At 36.1% G+C, this 14,277-nt stretch overlaps 1 protein-coding gene across 1 annotated transcript in view; it reads right to left on the bottom strand.

Moving 5' to 3' along the window:
* Positions 1–378: 378 nt before the first annotated feature.
* nos1apa (nitric oxide synthase 1 (neuronal) adaptor protein a) overlaps positions 379–14,277 on the bottom strand; it is a 119,098-nt gene continuing 105,199 nt past the window's right edge. Inside the window, exons 11-12 of the mRNA XM_016232512.1 lie at positions 3,878–4,169; positions 379–1,180 (exon numbers count right to left, since the gene is read on the bottom strand). Of these exons, the coding sequence (XP_016087998.1) occupies positions 619–1,180; positions 3,878–4,169 (854 nt within the window). The 3' untranslated portion in view covers positions 379–618. The remainder of the gene's footprint in view (positions 1,181–3,877; positions 4,170–14,277) is intronic.

Raw genomic sequence — 14,277 nt, 5'->3', positions numbered from 1 at the left:
TCATTACTCCAGTCTTCAGTGTCACATGAGCCTTCAGAAATCATTCTAATATGCTGATTCTGAATACATTTGTTTCAGATTCTTTGATTTGAAGTTCATAAGAACAGCATTTATATGAATCCGAAATCTTTTTATTAGTCTTTTTTATAGTTAAAACGAGTGAATCTTCCAATGAAGTAAGAAATACAAAATTCATTAATATTTATGATATAATTAGAACAAGTCTTGATATCTTATGCAGTAGTGTTGTTTCAAGTAAATTTATCTGGAAGGTCTACTGGAATATTTGACTGGAAAAAAGCCAAGAAATACTAATTAAAAACTCTTTATTGCAGTGTAGTACATACTTTGGTTTCTGTTAATTGATTCATCGTGGTTTTTTGAATACAGGTCCACAAATACTTTAAAATACAATCTTTTAAATTGATTATAGTGCTACGATAAAAAAAAAAAAACTAGTGTGATTTTTATCATTTGAATAATTATATCTACGAAATAACTAAGTACAATCAGTGGTACTTAAAGGCAAAATATGAAATGTAGAATGAAAGCAGTTTAAATGACTTTTTGTCATCGTGGAAGCCTGGAGAATCAATGATCTTAAGGGTCTCAGGCCTGTTATTCAAATGACAGCAGGTCAGGGTGGGATTCTTCGTTCTCCAAGCTGAGGGTCCGGTAATCCGCTGTGCCATTCCCCAACAATTCCCCCTCAGTGACGCTGATGCGGCAGCCCCCTTTCCCTGGACACGGGGTGGAAGCCATTCTAGTTTCTGAGCTGGCCAGTTTCTTTGGGTCCAGATTGTCTTTGTGAATGAGATCTGGGACAGAGAGCAGCAGCTGTGACTGATCGACATCCTCAGAATCTTTCTCATTCATCACCACAGCTGTGGGCTCGTTTTTTAGTTCTAAACCGGGCGTCTTCTCCATCTGGCTGTCGACACGGTCGCCGGGTTCTGAAGGTTTCTCAAGGCTGGACTCTTCAGGCCTCGGATGAGGCTGAAGCTCTGCTTTATCTTTGGAGATCTTGTCAGGTGAGGAGACGAAGGAGGATTCTGGGGAGGCTACCACGGGGTCAGAGGATATCATCATGTCCTGGGTGGTCTTCAGGGCCCGTGGGAGACGCTTTTTGCCGGTGGGAGGTGGGGGATCTAGCCGAGGGAAGGAATCCAGGGAGATGTGACTGTGAGAGAAAGAAAAAGCAAAGACACAATGTGATCACGCAAGATAGAATGACCACAAAAGATCAGAGCAAATATGTGGCCTGAATTTCTTTATTCTCCCACACGGTGGTCCAAATTTGTACTTTTAAAAAGTAAAGATTTCAAAAGACTACCATCAACTGATATTCCAGATATTTCTCTCTGTAATACAAGATCACACTTCATTTGAATAAATCTTATTAAAGGTACATTTTAAAGCATCGATTGAGCCTAGAGGGAAAGTAAACAGCAGAACGGACTTTCTGTTGGATTCAGAGGATCATTTTTGGGCAGGATAAAAAAAAAGATAAAAAAAAAAACCCAGCTGGACAACTCATTAGCTTTGCCATATTTCCAATGGAGAAAAGTGGATTGAATTTGATTGAACTTTGGATTGTGAAAGTACAGTACACTTAGAATTATTTTGTTTGAAAATGTTTTATGACCCTTTTAAAGAAAAAGTATTAAAATCTTAGAAAAAGAAAGCAAAAATTGTGACAAACTAAAAATGTAAAATAAATAAATAAATAAATGTATTTATTAATTAATTTTACATTCTATCACACATTTATTAATACATGTGGGAATGCAGCAGCATTTTTTTTTTAGGAAGGTTTATTTTTTATTCAGCAATAATGCATTTTAATTGAGCAATTATGTGACAGTAAAGACTTACACGAAATAGCATTTTTTTTTTACTGACAATAGCAAGAAATATTTCTTGACCAGACTGATTTCTGAAGGATCATGTGACACTGAAAATTGATGTAATGGCTGAAAAATTTACCATCTGCCATTAAAGGAATAAAATATATTAAAAGTTATTTTAAATTGTATTAAAATGTCACAACATTACTCTTTTTACTGTATTTTTATCAAATAAATACAGCCTTGGTGAGAATAAGAGACTTCTTTCAAAAACCTAAAATTTTGAACAGAAGTGTAAAATATAAAACATGTTGAAAAAGGTCAGTGGACAAGAATAGTAAATGCAATGGTGTCATTGCCGTCTCAAGTCACATGAGATGCTCACAGTCCTTTAGTGACACATTCCTGTAGTGAACTTTCCATAAATATCCCATGATGACAACACAATTCCCTCAATAATGCCACATATCTGAGCAATAATAGCCTAACTAGAAATGATAAGAAGTTGGTTTCTTGTAAATGCATCATTTATCATTTTATGACAGTGGAATTTGCACTTGCTGAAGATAAGAATGTTGATGAAAGCCAGAAAGTCTATATATATATATATATATATATATATATATATATATATATATATATATATATATATAAATCTCTCCTCATCAGGCCCCTGAATTTGAGGTGTTTTTCCACAAATTGTGAAGACTGGGTAACAAGTTCACTACTTAACGTTTGTCTTTGTAGCACTAACTCCCAAGTATTAAGTCTTTCAATAATTGTCTTAGCAAGCTTTATAATTATAAACGTACAGTAAAGGCATTATTCCTATAAAATGTATGAACAGGTATAATAAAAAAGTTAGAAGGAATGCATATACTAGATGTTACACAACTGGTAAGAATCCAGCCGATTAAAGTCAAAGTTTGCCTGATGCAACACATGCACATGGACTCACATAAACAGACACATGTGCATTCTCTTGAAGGCTGCTGATAATGATGGCAGATGCCGATAATTTGCTGATAAGGCTGCTGATAATGACGGTCTATAAGGGCTGAATGAATTGATCAAGTACCATGATGTATCTTGGAATAATTAAGTCTCTAATGCTCAGCAAGTCAGCATTTGTTTGATTAAAAATGCAATAAAAACAGTAATATTGTAAAATATTATTAAAATGTTCTACATGATTCTACAAAGGATTATTACTGAAAAATAACATTACAATGGAAAAACAGTTTTCTATTGAAATATTAAATGTTAATATTTATGGCAAAAGATGGCAAAGATGAATTTTCAGCAGCAATTAGTCTTCAGCAGCACATAATCCTTCAGAAATCATCTAATACGCTGATTTGGTGCTCACAAAACATTTATTTTTATTATCAATGCTGAAAACAGTTGTGCTGCTTAATAGTTTTGTGGAAACAGTGATACTTTTATGGTATTCTTTGATGAATAATTTGAAATAGAAATCTTGTAACATAAATATCGTTACGGTCACTTTTTATCAATTTATGCATCCTTGCTGAATAAAAGTATTAATTTCATTAACCAAAAAAACTAAAACTAACCCCCCCAAACTTCCTGAAGGATCATGTAAAGAGCCATTACAGAAATAAATAAAATATAAATATTAAATATATTTAAATAGAGAACAATTCTTTTAAATTATAATAATATTATATAATAATATTTTTTTTTCTTTGGATGAAATACATTCATTCAGCATTAGTGAAAGTGCACTGGAACCAGATCAAAAATCACCCCACGTTTAGAGGAATATTGTGTTGACTTCATTGTTTATTTGACATTTATTAGACAGGACAGTGAAGAGGGGGTATTGGATTTGGACATGAGTCCAGCCCTGAATCTGTCTCTGTAGAGGCACTACGGGCCTTAAATGTCAAGAGCAAGAACCACGGCTGACAACTTCCTAGCAATTTTATTCTAAGCGGGAAGCCAATTGAATATAATGACCATATTGAGGTCATTGGTGTTTGCAGCTGTGAGAGTGAAATCTTTACCTGTTTCTTGCTGTACTGTGGCCCATCTCAGCCAGGCTGGACCACACTGGCTCCACGTTCTTATTCACCTCTGTGACTCCGATGTCTCCGAGGCTGCTGGGATCTTTTCGGCGGAGCAGGTCATTTACCTTGGCTCCCATGGCTTTGCCCAAGTTCAGGGCGTTTTTTAGGTGCTGGCTGCCTCCTGTCTTTGATCCTGCAGATGTGTCTGTGGAGGTGCTGCTGCCGGCCTGACGAAAGCTCAGCTTCGGCTGCTCCGCAGCGTTCCAGTTCTCAAACATGCTTTGGTCCACTAAGGAACAAAATAACAAAAAGGTTTTCAGACAAAGGGAGGCACTGGGGAACTTTTAATGAAAACATTCATACCACATTAACATTTAAAGGTGAGCTGAGACTTCAGAAGCTTTTGTACAGACTTAAATGCAGGACTGTTTAAAACCGAAAACTGAAGAGTTTATTTAACCAAATTGTTCAACAAACTCAATATTGTTATGCTTTATGTTTTCTAAGATCTGTAAGATTAAATGTAGGGATGCATTTTCATGTTTTGGCTGATAACTGATGAACTATTTTATATAAATACATTGGTAACACTTTACAATAAGTTAGTTCCATTAGTTAACAAACTAACAATGAAAAATACTTCTAAAGCATTTATTAATCTTAGTTAATGTTGATTCCAACATTTATTTATTCATTATTAAAATGAAAAGTATCTATTAACAGACCTGAGCTAACATGGACTAACAATGAACAAGTGTATTTTTTATTAACTAATGTTAACAAATATTAATACTGCAACAAATGTATTGCTCATTGTTAGTTAATGCATTAGATATAGTAAACAAATGGAACCTCATTGTAAAGTGTAACCAATAAATTCATAATAATAAATCATTCTAAATGCTACAAGTGGGTTTAAGCATCATAACCTTCTAAAATACATGCAAACCGGATACTCATTTGGATTAAAAACAAACAAAATAAATCAAATGATGGTCAAAATTTTATACATCAAATGTTGAACAATAGACAAGTTCATGCAAAAAAAACAACAACAACAACAACAACAAAAAACCCACACACAATGACACCAACATTGGCAGAAAATGGCCATCAAAATAAATAAAAAAATAAAAACATTTGACAGGTCACAAGAAGTCATGTTTCTTACCTCAGAACCATTATTTCATGGTTGGCATTTGAGTGACAAAGAGAGCATAATTTATTGTTTGCAGCTAACAAAACAGTATATTAATGCTCATACATGCAACTAGAATAGTATTTATAGGCCAATTGATATCACAATGTTAAAAAAACACACCAAACTTTTACCTTTTAAAAGGTGACTGAAGAGAGGGAGACTGACAATGACAAAGACGGAAAGATTTGCAATTTGCCAACAAAGGCAGCCCTGACACGGTGTTCTATTTCAACTTAAGCTTCAATTTAGGCCATTCAAATCGGTTTACAATAAAAGCTGTATATTAGTCTGGCTCTAATCAAATGTGATTTTAAGAAACTCTTGAAGGCATTTGATGTGGCATAGTTATTTCCAGCTTGTTAAACTCAAATAGTTTCAACACTTGCTCATGGAAGAGTAAGAATTCTTATTAGCTTGTGACAGTCTCTCAGCGACGACAAACACGGGCCACACATGAGACTAGAGAGGCTTTTCCACACAAATATTTGACAAAGAGAAGTTATTTTGATGCTGACAATGTCTTGGCTCTGCAGGCAAGGCAAACAGATGAATGAGGGAAATTTGTGTGCCAAAAACAGCATGCTGTTGTCATGGTAATCAGGGGAAAAAATGACAACAAAAAACCCACAACTTACCATTTGCGACGGGTCTGCTTTTCTTTTCCAGACACGCCACTGGGTAACAAGACCAGCTAAAATCATTCACAGGATTGATCTTCAAAATGTGCGTCATCACACTTAATTAAATTCGCTATGAAGCTTAAACTAGCACAACATGCTGCTATAATGAGTACTGGAGAGAAATGAGCAGGAGAAAAGAAGGTACTCGTTTGTGGTTTCATGTGATTGTATCATTGCACATATTGATCTGTTGTAGCACACCAATAGGGCCATCTGACATCTGAATGAAATAATTGATGCCCATACTACTAAGCACTTCACTGACTGACATGATATTTCATCTGCTAATGATGCAATACCCAGACTAGTTCAAATATGTTTGAGTAATATCAGCCTCAGATGGGCCACCCACGGCCCACCCACATTTCCTTCACTGACCGCCTGATGCATATCTCACAGAAAACTAAAAAACGCTCAATTAGATTGTCTGACTGCAAAGCAACTTAAAATCATTTTTAAATATAGCTGCAAGCAGCAATGATATGAATATTGTGTGGATGTACAAATTTTGCAATAAGTTTGATCGCAACATAATCATTGCTGTTACTAGATTACATGTCATTAACTAACTGCATGATTTTTACTGTACATTTCTGCCATATGGACATCACCTCGCTACTCCTAAATATAATGTAGAAACTTTAATTTTCTGTAAAGCTGCTGTGCATCGTGAGAAGCGCTATACAAATAAACTTGAAACTTGAATTACATGATTACAGAGGCGTTAAGCTCATGAGCGTCAACTAGTGGCCAAATTCTTAAATTCTGACAGACCTTTAGTCCTATGAGTCGAACATGCCCACCGAGTTTCGTTCAGATCGGCCTCCATTAACCTTGTCTAATAGACACTCAAAATTAATTGACCGATGGCGGCCATTTTTTTGAGATACACAATTGTCCTCGACACTTGCTGCACTTTGGACAAAGACACTGCATACCAATTTTTGAGTCGATCGGACTAACTAATGCGTAGTTATAGCCGTTTTTATGTTTTTTTCGTTATAGTACCACCAAGTGGTCAACCACAGTTTTTTTTTTTACTGTGACCTTAGATTGAGCTCTTATACATCTCTTTCCATTCAAGAGTTATAGGCGTTTTAGTAAAAGGGGTTCCGCCCCTTACGAACGTTTTGGTATCTCGTCGCGACGGTGAGTCGAAAATTCTACTTCTAATTCACTCTCCAGAGAATCTTTCTGCACTAGTTTGGTTCCGATTGGGCAAAAAAACCTAGGATTAGCTCGCAAAAGCAGGTTTTTAAAAAGTTTGAAATACCCCAAAATTTCATGATCGAATCCGAGGCATGTGTTTTGTCGGTCAAGAGCCAAGAATTCCAACGAACTTGAGCCTGTGACTAACGGTTTAGGAGTTATGAGTAATTTCGTACTTTTGATCGCTGTAGCGCCCCTGTCAGGCTGATTGGGGCGAGCCTTGGGTGACGTTGTAGACGGTGTGAGTACTACTATCCCTCAAAATTTCAAGTCTCTATGACTTATGGTTTGGTCAGTTTTAGCTGGAGAATGCTGATCCTTGGGTATTCTAACAATTACAATGGGGTTTCAGCGCTATGCTCTTGCACTCCTAAAAAATATTTTTGTACAGCCTATTATTCTAGTATAATCCATTTCAGATTTATCTGTCCCAAAATTGCAACTAAAAACAAAGCAAGGTTGGTTGGGTTATATGTTATTCAGCCTCATCCTGTCTAAGTGGGTAGTTTTCGGTCAGAATACATGGAAACTGGACCAGACTTTATGCTGAAAATCTCAAGTATGATTTTGTGAGACTAGATTTTGAGTGAGGGAGAGAGAAAGAAGGATGCATAGCAAATCATCAGCTTCCAATTTTGAGCGTGACACAGTGATCATTGGTTTTGATCCTTCTCCACAGGGCTGGACATTATCGTGTAGCTCTAGCCTGCAGTTTAAAATACCTCACTGAGACTCCGCCACAGTAGCAAATGTTAAGAGGTCATCTGACACGCAGCTATTTTGGGCTGGTTTATGAGCTCCTGATGTGTCCCACCTCTGGACCAAACGCTGTCCAGCACACACATGCACGGGCCACATGGTACAGGGTTGCTGCTCTTTTTGACCATGAATTTCCATGACATTTCCAGCTGTTTGAGTTTAGTGCATGAAGACATAAAAAAATCCTTTTACAGCATGCACTTACAATTTTTAACTAATTAAATATTTTAGTGTTTAATATATCTAAAATCTTAGAAATTAGAATTATTCTAGAAATTATAACAACATATAAAATATATAAAAATATATACAATTCTTAAAATGATAATTATTTCAGAAATTATTATATTATAATATAAAAGACCTATCTTATTTGACGTTAGTGACATGTTCTATAGGAAATACAATATGTAAATATAAATGATATCTTTTAGATATATCAAATATAAAAATATATTTATTATAATTTCAAAAATTCTAGAAATAATTATTCTAGACATTATAATTATAATAAAAAAACATTTTTACAAAGTCGTAGAAAAGACATATCCTTTTTAATACATATTGATGATATTTTTTAAATATTAAACATAATAATAAATATAAACTATACCTTTTTATGTAATATAATATAATATACCATATAATATAATACAATATATTTGATTATAATAGTACTTTCTATATTTCTAAATTATAATACAGTAAAATACTTTATATTTTTAAGTCTTAGAAAAGACATCATATTTGATGTATAAATAAATGTAAATACATATGAATATATATTTATAGGTTTTCCATTACCCGATGGTAAAATCTTGTTCCGTTTTTAAGACTTCTCTTCTCTCAAGACCCTTATATTTATAAACCATATAAAATCTGGTCACTTTTTGGTGTGGTTATTTTTGTATGTAATGACGCACTACATCATTTAATACAGAATCAAAAATGAACTTATTAAGAAAAGCCAAAAGCCTACTATCTCTACTTGGGACAAATTGGAGAATAACAATGAATAAATAAAGCAATTTAACCCATTATCTCCAAGTTAGATGACCTAGATGTTCAGGTCAGTAGATGGGTCAAACATCAATATTTCATTTGAACACCCTTTCTAGCATGAATCTTTAAATACAAGGGCAGGGGGATGGGAAAAAGTGTTAGCTCTGGATAACACATGATGAGAGGGTCAAGGTGGACTAACTCGAAATGCACTTGCACCAACTGATTCCATGTTATCAACTCAATCATTAACACAAATGAGGTGGAGCACCATAGTGGCACAGCGGCCCAGAATAAAAGCATCAATTTCAGGACTCCTAAATGAAAAGGACAGAGAACTTCAGAAGTAAATTGCACTGTTAGGACTATCCATTAGCTTTATCTCTATTGAACAGCACTGCTGGCTGACTAGTCTCCTTGGTACTGTAGATATACTGAAGCACATATAAGGGTAGAAAATAAATAAATTCATAAAAATCCCCAAAAGAGCAACAAAAACAACACGACCCAAAACCGTAGATGGCATGGAAACTTTTCTGGTCAATAGCTATTTGTATGTTAAGCAGCGTGTTTAAACCTACAGCAGCACTTTAAAAAAAATGCATTGGCAAAAAATTGATTTTTGAAAGACGATAAATCAAAAAAAATGTCAGAACAGTCTTACAATTAAGGTGAGACTAAACAGCAGCACTGAACACATCAAAAATAGATGTGGAGTTGTTATTATGGCAATGTTCTGCTACTGGAGAGAAAAAAATAACAGGAGACAACGCCCCCATTTTCTTTCGACTTCAAATCTCAGATCAATAATTAATCAAAGGTTCCAACACATCAATGTCAAGCAGTAACATGCATGCAATGCAACTATCTGCAAGTTTAGCACTGATGAAATAAAGGGATTTGGAGCAAGTAGACGGTGATGCCAGATAATGACAGCTTTTATATTTGATCGACGCTCATGTGTCTTTGAAGAAATCATTAGAACCTGATTGGACTAACGGCGCGTAACGGCACATTCTGTGAAATATAGCCAATTAATTTTTTTTTTTTAAGGGCAGTCTTTAATTTCATGGTGTGTCACCCTTGTGGGGCATAAAGGAGTTCAAATCAACTGAATTATATTGGAGTTCACTTTTTAACATGAAGGATTTTTTCCAGCCAAGTGCAGCGACCGTGCCCTGGATCTCCTTGGGTATCCTTGTAGGTCGTAATGTCTAATTTTGTAATCCTGACAGGAAATAGAATAAATACGGTGGCCCAGTAGTGCACAACACAACGCACAGGACTAATTTTGTTGTGCTGTGCTAATTTCGTTGTGTTGCAGCTTGTTTTTATTGTGTTGCGGATTTTTTCTGTTGTGTTGTGCTAATTTTGATGTGTTGCGGCTTGTTTGTTGTGCTAATTTTGCTGTGTTGCAGCTTGTTTCCGTTGTGTTGTGCTAATTTTGCTGTGTTGCAGCTTGTTTGTTGTGTTGTGCTAATCTTGTTGTGTTTCAGCTTGTTTCTGTTGTGGTGCGCTAATTTCATTGTGTTGTGGCTTGTTTCCATTGTGTTGTGATAGTTTGCATTTGAGTTGCAGCTTGTTTTCATTATGTTGCGGATTGTTTCCAATGTGTTGTGCTAATTTTTTTGTGTTGTAGCTTGTTTGTGGTGTTGTGCTAATCTTGTTGTGTTGCGGCTTGTTTCTGTTGTGTTGCGCTAATTTCGTTGTGTTGCGGCTTGTTTCCGTTGTGTTGTGCTAATTTTGTTGTGTTGCGGCTTGTTTGTTGTGCTAATTTTGCTGTGTTGCAGCTTGTTTCCGTTGTGTTGTGCTAATTTTGCTGTGTTGCAGCTTGTTTCCGTTGTGTTGTGCTAATCTTGTTGTGTTGCAGCTTGTTTCTGTTGTGGTGCGCTAATTTCATTGTGTTGTGGCTTGTTTCCATTGTGTTGTGATAGTTTGCATTTGAGTTGCAGCTTGTTTTCATTATGTTGCGGATTGTTTCCAATGTGTTGTGCTAATTTTTTGTGTTGTAGCTTGTTTGTTGTGTTGTGCTAATCTTGTTGTGTTGCGGCTTGTTTCAGTTGTGTTGCGCTAATTTCATTGTGTTGTGGCTTGGCTTGTTTCAGTTGTGTTGCGCTGATTTCGTTGTGTTGCGACTTGTTTCCATTGCGTTGCGACTTGTTTCCGTTGCATTTCGACTTGTTTCCGTTGTGTTGTGCTAATTTTGTAGTGTTGCGGCTTGTTTCCGTTGTGTTGTGCACTACTGGGCCACTGTAAATAAAGGTTTATGGTCTCTACAATAGTTGGAGCTGAACACTTCAAACTAAAGTACCTTGGCAACTTCAGGAGAAAGAATGTTCTCAAAAGCCTCCAGAGCAAGCAGGTGGGCCCGAGCATGAGCCTCTAATTCAGAGGCACCCGAGTTTCCAAAAGCTTCTCTCAGAAGCGGCAGCTGTACTAAAATGAGATGTGATATTGTTATGCAATTTCCATTACGCCGCAGGGAGAAGGATCAATCCGACAGCCGCTCGTTTCCCTGAGCGAACAAAGATGAGACAGGGACGCTCCAGAACATCCTTTAAATTACACAGCGATTCAGATGGTGTTCTCTGCACTTGCTGGTTTTGTGAGCGCTACACGTTTTAGTGGTTATTTCTTTTTCTTGAAGCAGCTGTGCGTGCATATGGCGTCTGAAGTGTTTCCATTCGCGTGCCAGCGATTCTTGGAATCGCAGAACGACTGAACTACAGTTTAAGCAGGAAAGTCAATCAAATGTATTCATGATGGATATATGTGTAACTTAACTAGTGTGCACTTGCTGCTAAAGAAATGCCAGATTATGTAGGCACTTTTAAAAGCTAGTTCAAATAACTCCTTGATCTGATAATTCAACTTGATGCATGTCACCGAACATTCATTGAGAATGACTCTCATACTGAATGAACACAGTCACGCAGTGTCACTCTTAAAAATGACACAACTCATTTAAAATGGCTTTGAAATGAGTCATATACTTTGAAAACCTGCAGTAACCTACAGGAGGGGCAATTCGTGGTTTATTATTCGTGACACCAAAGGCTGCTTTCTGTGGAATAATTATTGAATTATTTATTTCTCAAAAACTAACCGTGGCCGGGACTCAAGGACAAGAACAATGATGACACAATTCTTTTTTTAATAATTAGCTGTGCTTCCCCAGACATCAGTATAAAATAAATTCACTGCCAAATTGCTTAAGTGTTTTGACTGGTTTTCATGACATTGCTATGCAGCTGCTAAGGCGGTTCTAAGCAAATTACTTTTTTAATCAAAAGAGCCCACTGTTAATGTTCCAAAAATGCTTGGATACAATAGTAGCACTGATGTATGCACATTAGCAAACACCACTAATACAAATATACTGTGTCCTTGAATGAGAAAAAAAATACTGGTTTTGTGTTCAGACAATGACAATTTTCCCTGTGGAGGATTTAGACCACAGCTCACAGCTGGGTCTTGGCCTCCAGACCTGCTGTGAGCCAACATGACTGATCATGAACCCTCATTACAGACACAGCGAAGAATCTGTGGGAAGATTGTTACAAGCCTGAAGGAGATTTAAAGATGGTAAATTCTTACATTTTGTATTCTTGGTGGAAAGAAAAAAGATATTAGTGCATAAATGGAGGAAAACACAGACGTTTAAAACTAAACCAACAACAGAAAGTGCTTTCGATGTCCTTTATGTGTGGGAAGAATTGCTTACCACTCTATTATTACCAGTCTAATTGTGTGCAATTGTCTGCCTCTAAATGACACTGGGCACACAGAGAGAAACAGAGAGAGCGAGAGGGAAAAACTGGAAAATATAAACAGAGAGGTTAAAGAGTCAGCAGTTTATCAGAGAGATACAGTTAAGACACCGAAATATCACTTTTTAGAAGCACAGAAAAACTAAACGCAAGAAAGCAAAATGTGTACGAAAGTTAATATGTGAAGCAGTCAGACACGACAAGCTCTTCTGAGTATGAAAATAATGAATAAGGGATGTGGGTTGTGAAAAAACTGACACTCTAATTGGGGTTCCTGTTGGTAAAGATCTGACCGGTTTAAACGCCTCGTTACCCTTAGGGTATAATTAGCTTAGCGTCCTCAGTCCACAGTCATTCAATTAAGAGTCTGTTCTGTCGTGCATGCTAAAACAGATGTAGCTGCGTAACTGTCTTCATTCTGAGCACTTCTGATGAAAGGTGATCTAAGTGGCTGAGCATATCACTGCAAACATGCTTAATACCATCCTGGAACAAACCCGCAACAGTACAACTGATGTCATAGATACAATATCACAGGCTGATGTATAAAATTTGTTCTACATTTCACTTGTATCTCTAGCAGTTAAAAACAATTACTTGTTTGTGAATAACCAGCAATTGCTTGTAGACTCTAAAAGAACGTTAACACATACAGCGGTTTCTGGCGACAAAGTCAATGGTGGCAGTAGAAAGTGGAAATGTCCAGGGATGCAACAAAGTTTAACTTTATGCAATGAGTATTTATGTGATGTGGCAGCTACCAATAGGAGGGAAGATGCTGGTGAACACGTGATCTGCCTACTGTGAATTAACTTTTCTACATTTGTCTTTTTTCTATCAGTCGCTGTCCACATGCAAGGATATAAAATATTATGACTTTACAATGATGTTCAATTTGTTAAAAACAATTCTATCTATCGATCTATCTATCTGAATTTGTTTACTAAATAATTCATGACACACTCATGTTGAAATGTTAAATGTGTATATTAAAAATATTGAAATTAAATGAAAATTATTCCCTGTCAATTCATGACACATAATCAATAAGTTTATGTTAACAAACTGAACTTGCAAAGTGTAAAAAAAAAAAAACCTTCTTGGAAAACCAAGCCAATGGTCCATATATATATATATATATATCTATATCATATATCAGTGGTGGGCCGTCAGGGCCAGCAAAGTCTTCTCTGCTGGCTTAAACACTGTTAGAATCACTGATTTAGTTTTAATATATTTCCATGAATGTGTATTAAATTATTTCCAATAGTCTATTCTCTTCATTTCATAGCTTTTCTCTTGGTTGCACTGCTGTGTATGTTTATATTAGAGCTTTTATCCAATCAGATTTCAGCAATCGTGTTGCCAGGGTCAAAGAAATCTGCCTTAAGGCCTTCAGAATCAACAGTGCAGGCGTCTGTTAGCTTAAATCAATGGCAATGAAACCATTGCTTTAACCAGTCAGATTTCGAGCTGGCAACACCAGGGCCATCTAGCTGGCTAACGATAACGTCAGCATTTTCTCCTCCTTTGATTGGATGGTCAGCATACTAGCTAGCAAACAGCATCACTGTAAATCATTTTATTAAAACTTAGTAAAACTTTTATTTCTGTTTCTCAAGTTTAGATTTTCAGTGCATTTTGAAAAAATATTTGCCTACTATATTTAGTAAATCTAAAAACAGTAGTCCTAATGACTGCGAAAAACAACCACACACCTCCTCGGCACCGGCTCTGTGAAAGACTCATGAAGATGAAAAACCACTAGAGTATGGT

The sequence above is a fragment of the Sinocyclocheilus grahami genome, unplaced genomic scaffold (genome assembly GCF_001515645.1).
Source record: "Sinocyclocheilus grahami isolate Dianchi unplaced genomic scaffold, SAMN03320097.WGS_v1.1 scaffold412.1, whole genome shotgun sequence".
Classification (NCBI taxonomy): Eukaryota; Metazoa; Chordata; class Actinopteri; order Cypriniformes; family Cyprinidae; genus Sinocyclocheilus; species Sinocyclocheilus grahami.
This window is presented reverse-complemented; position numbering and strand designations above follow the sequence as displayed.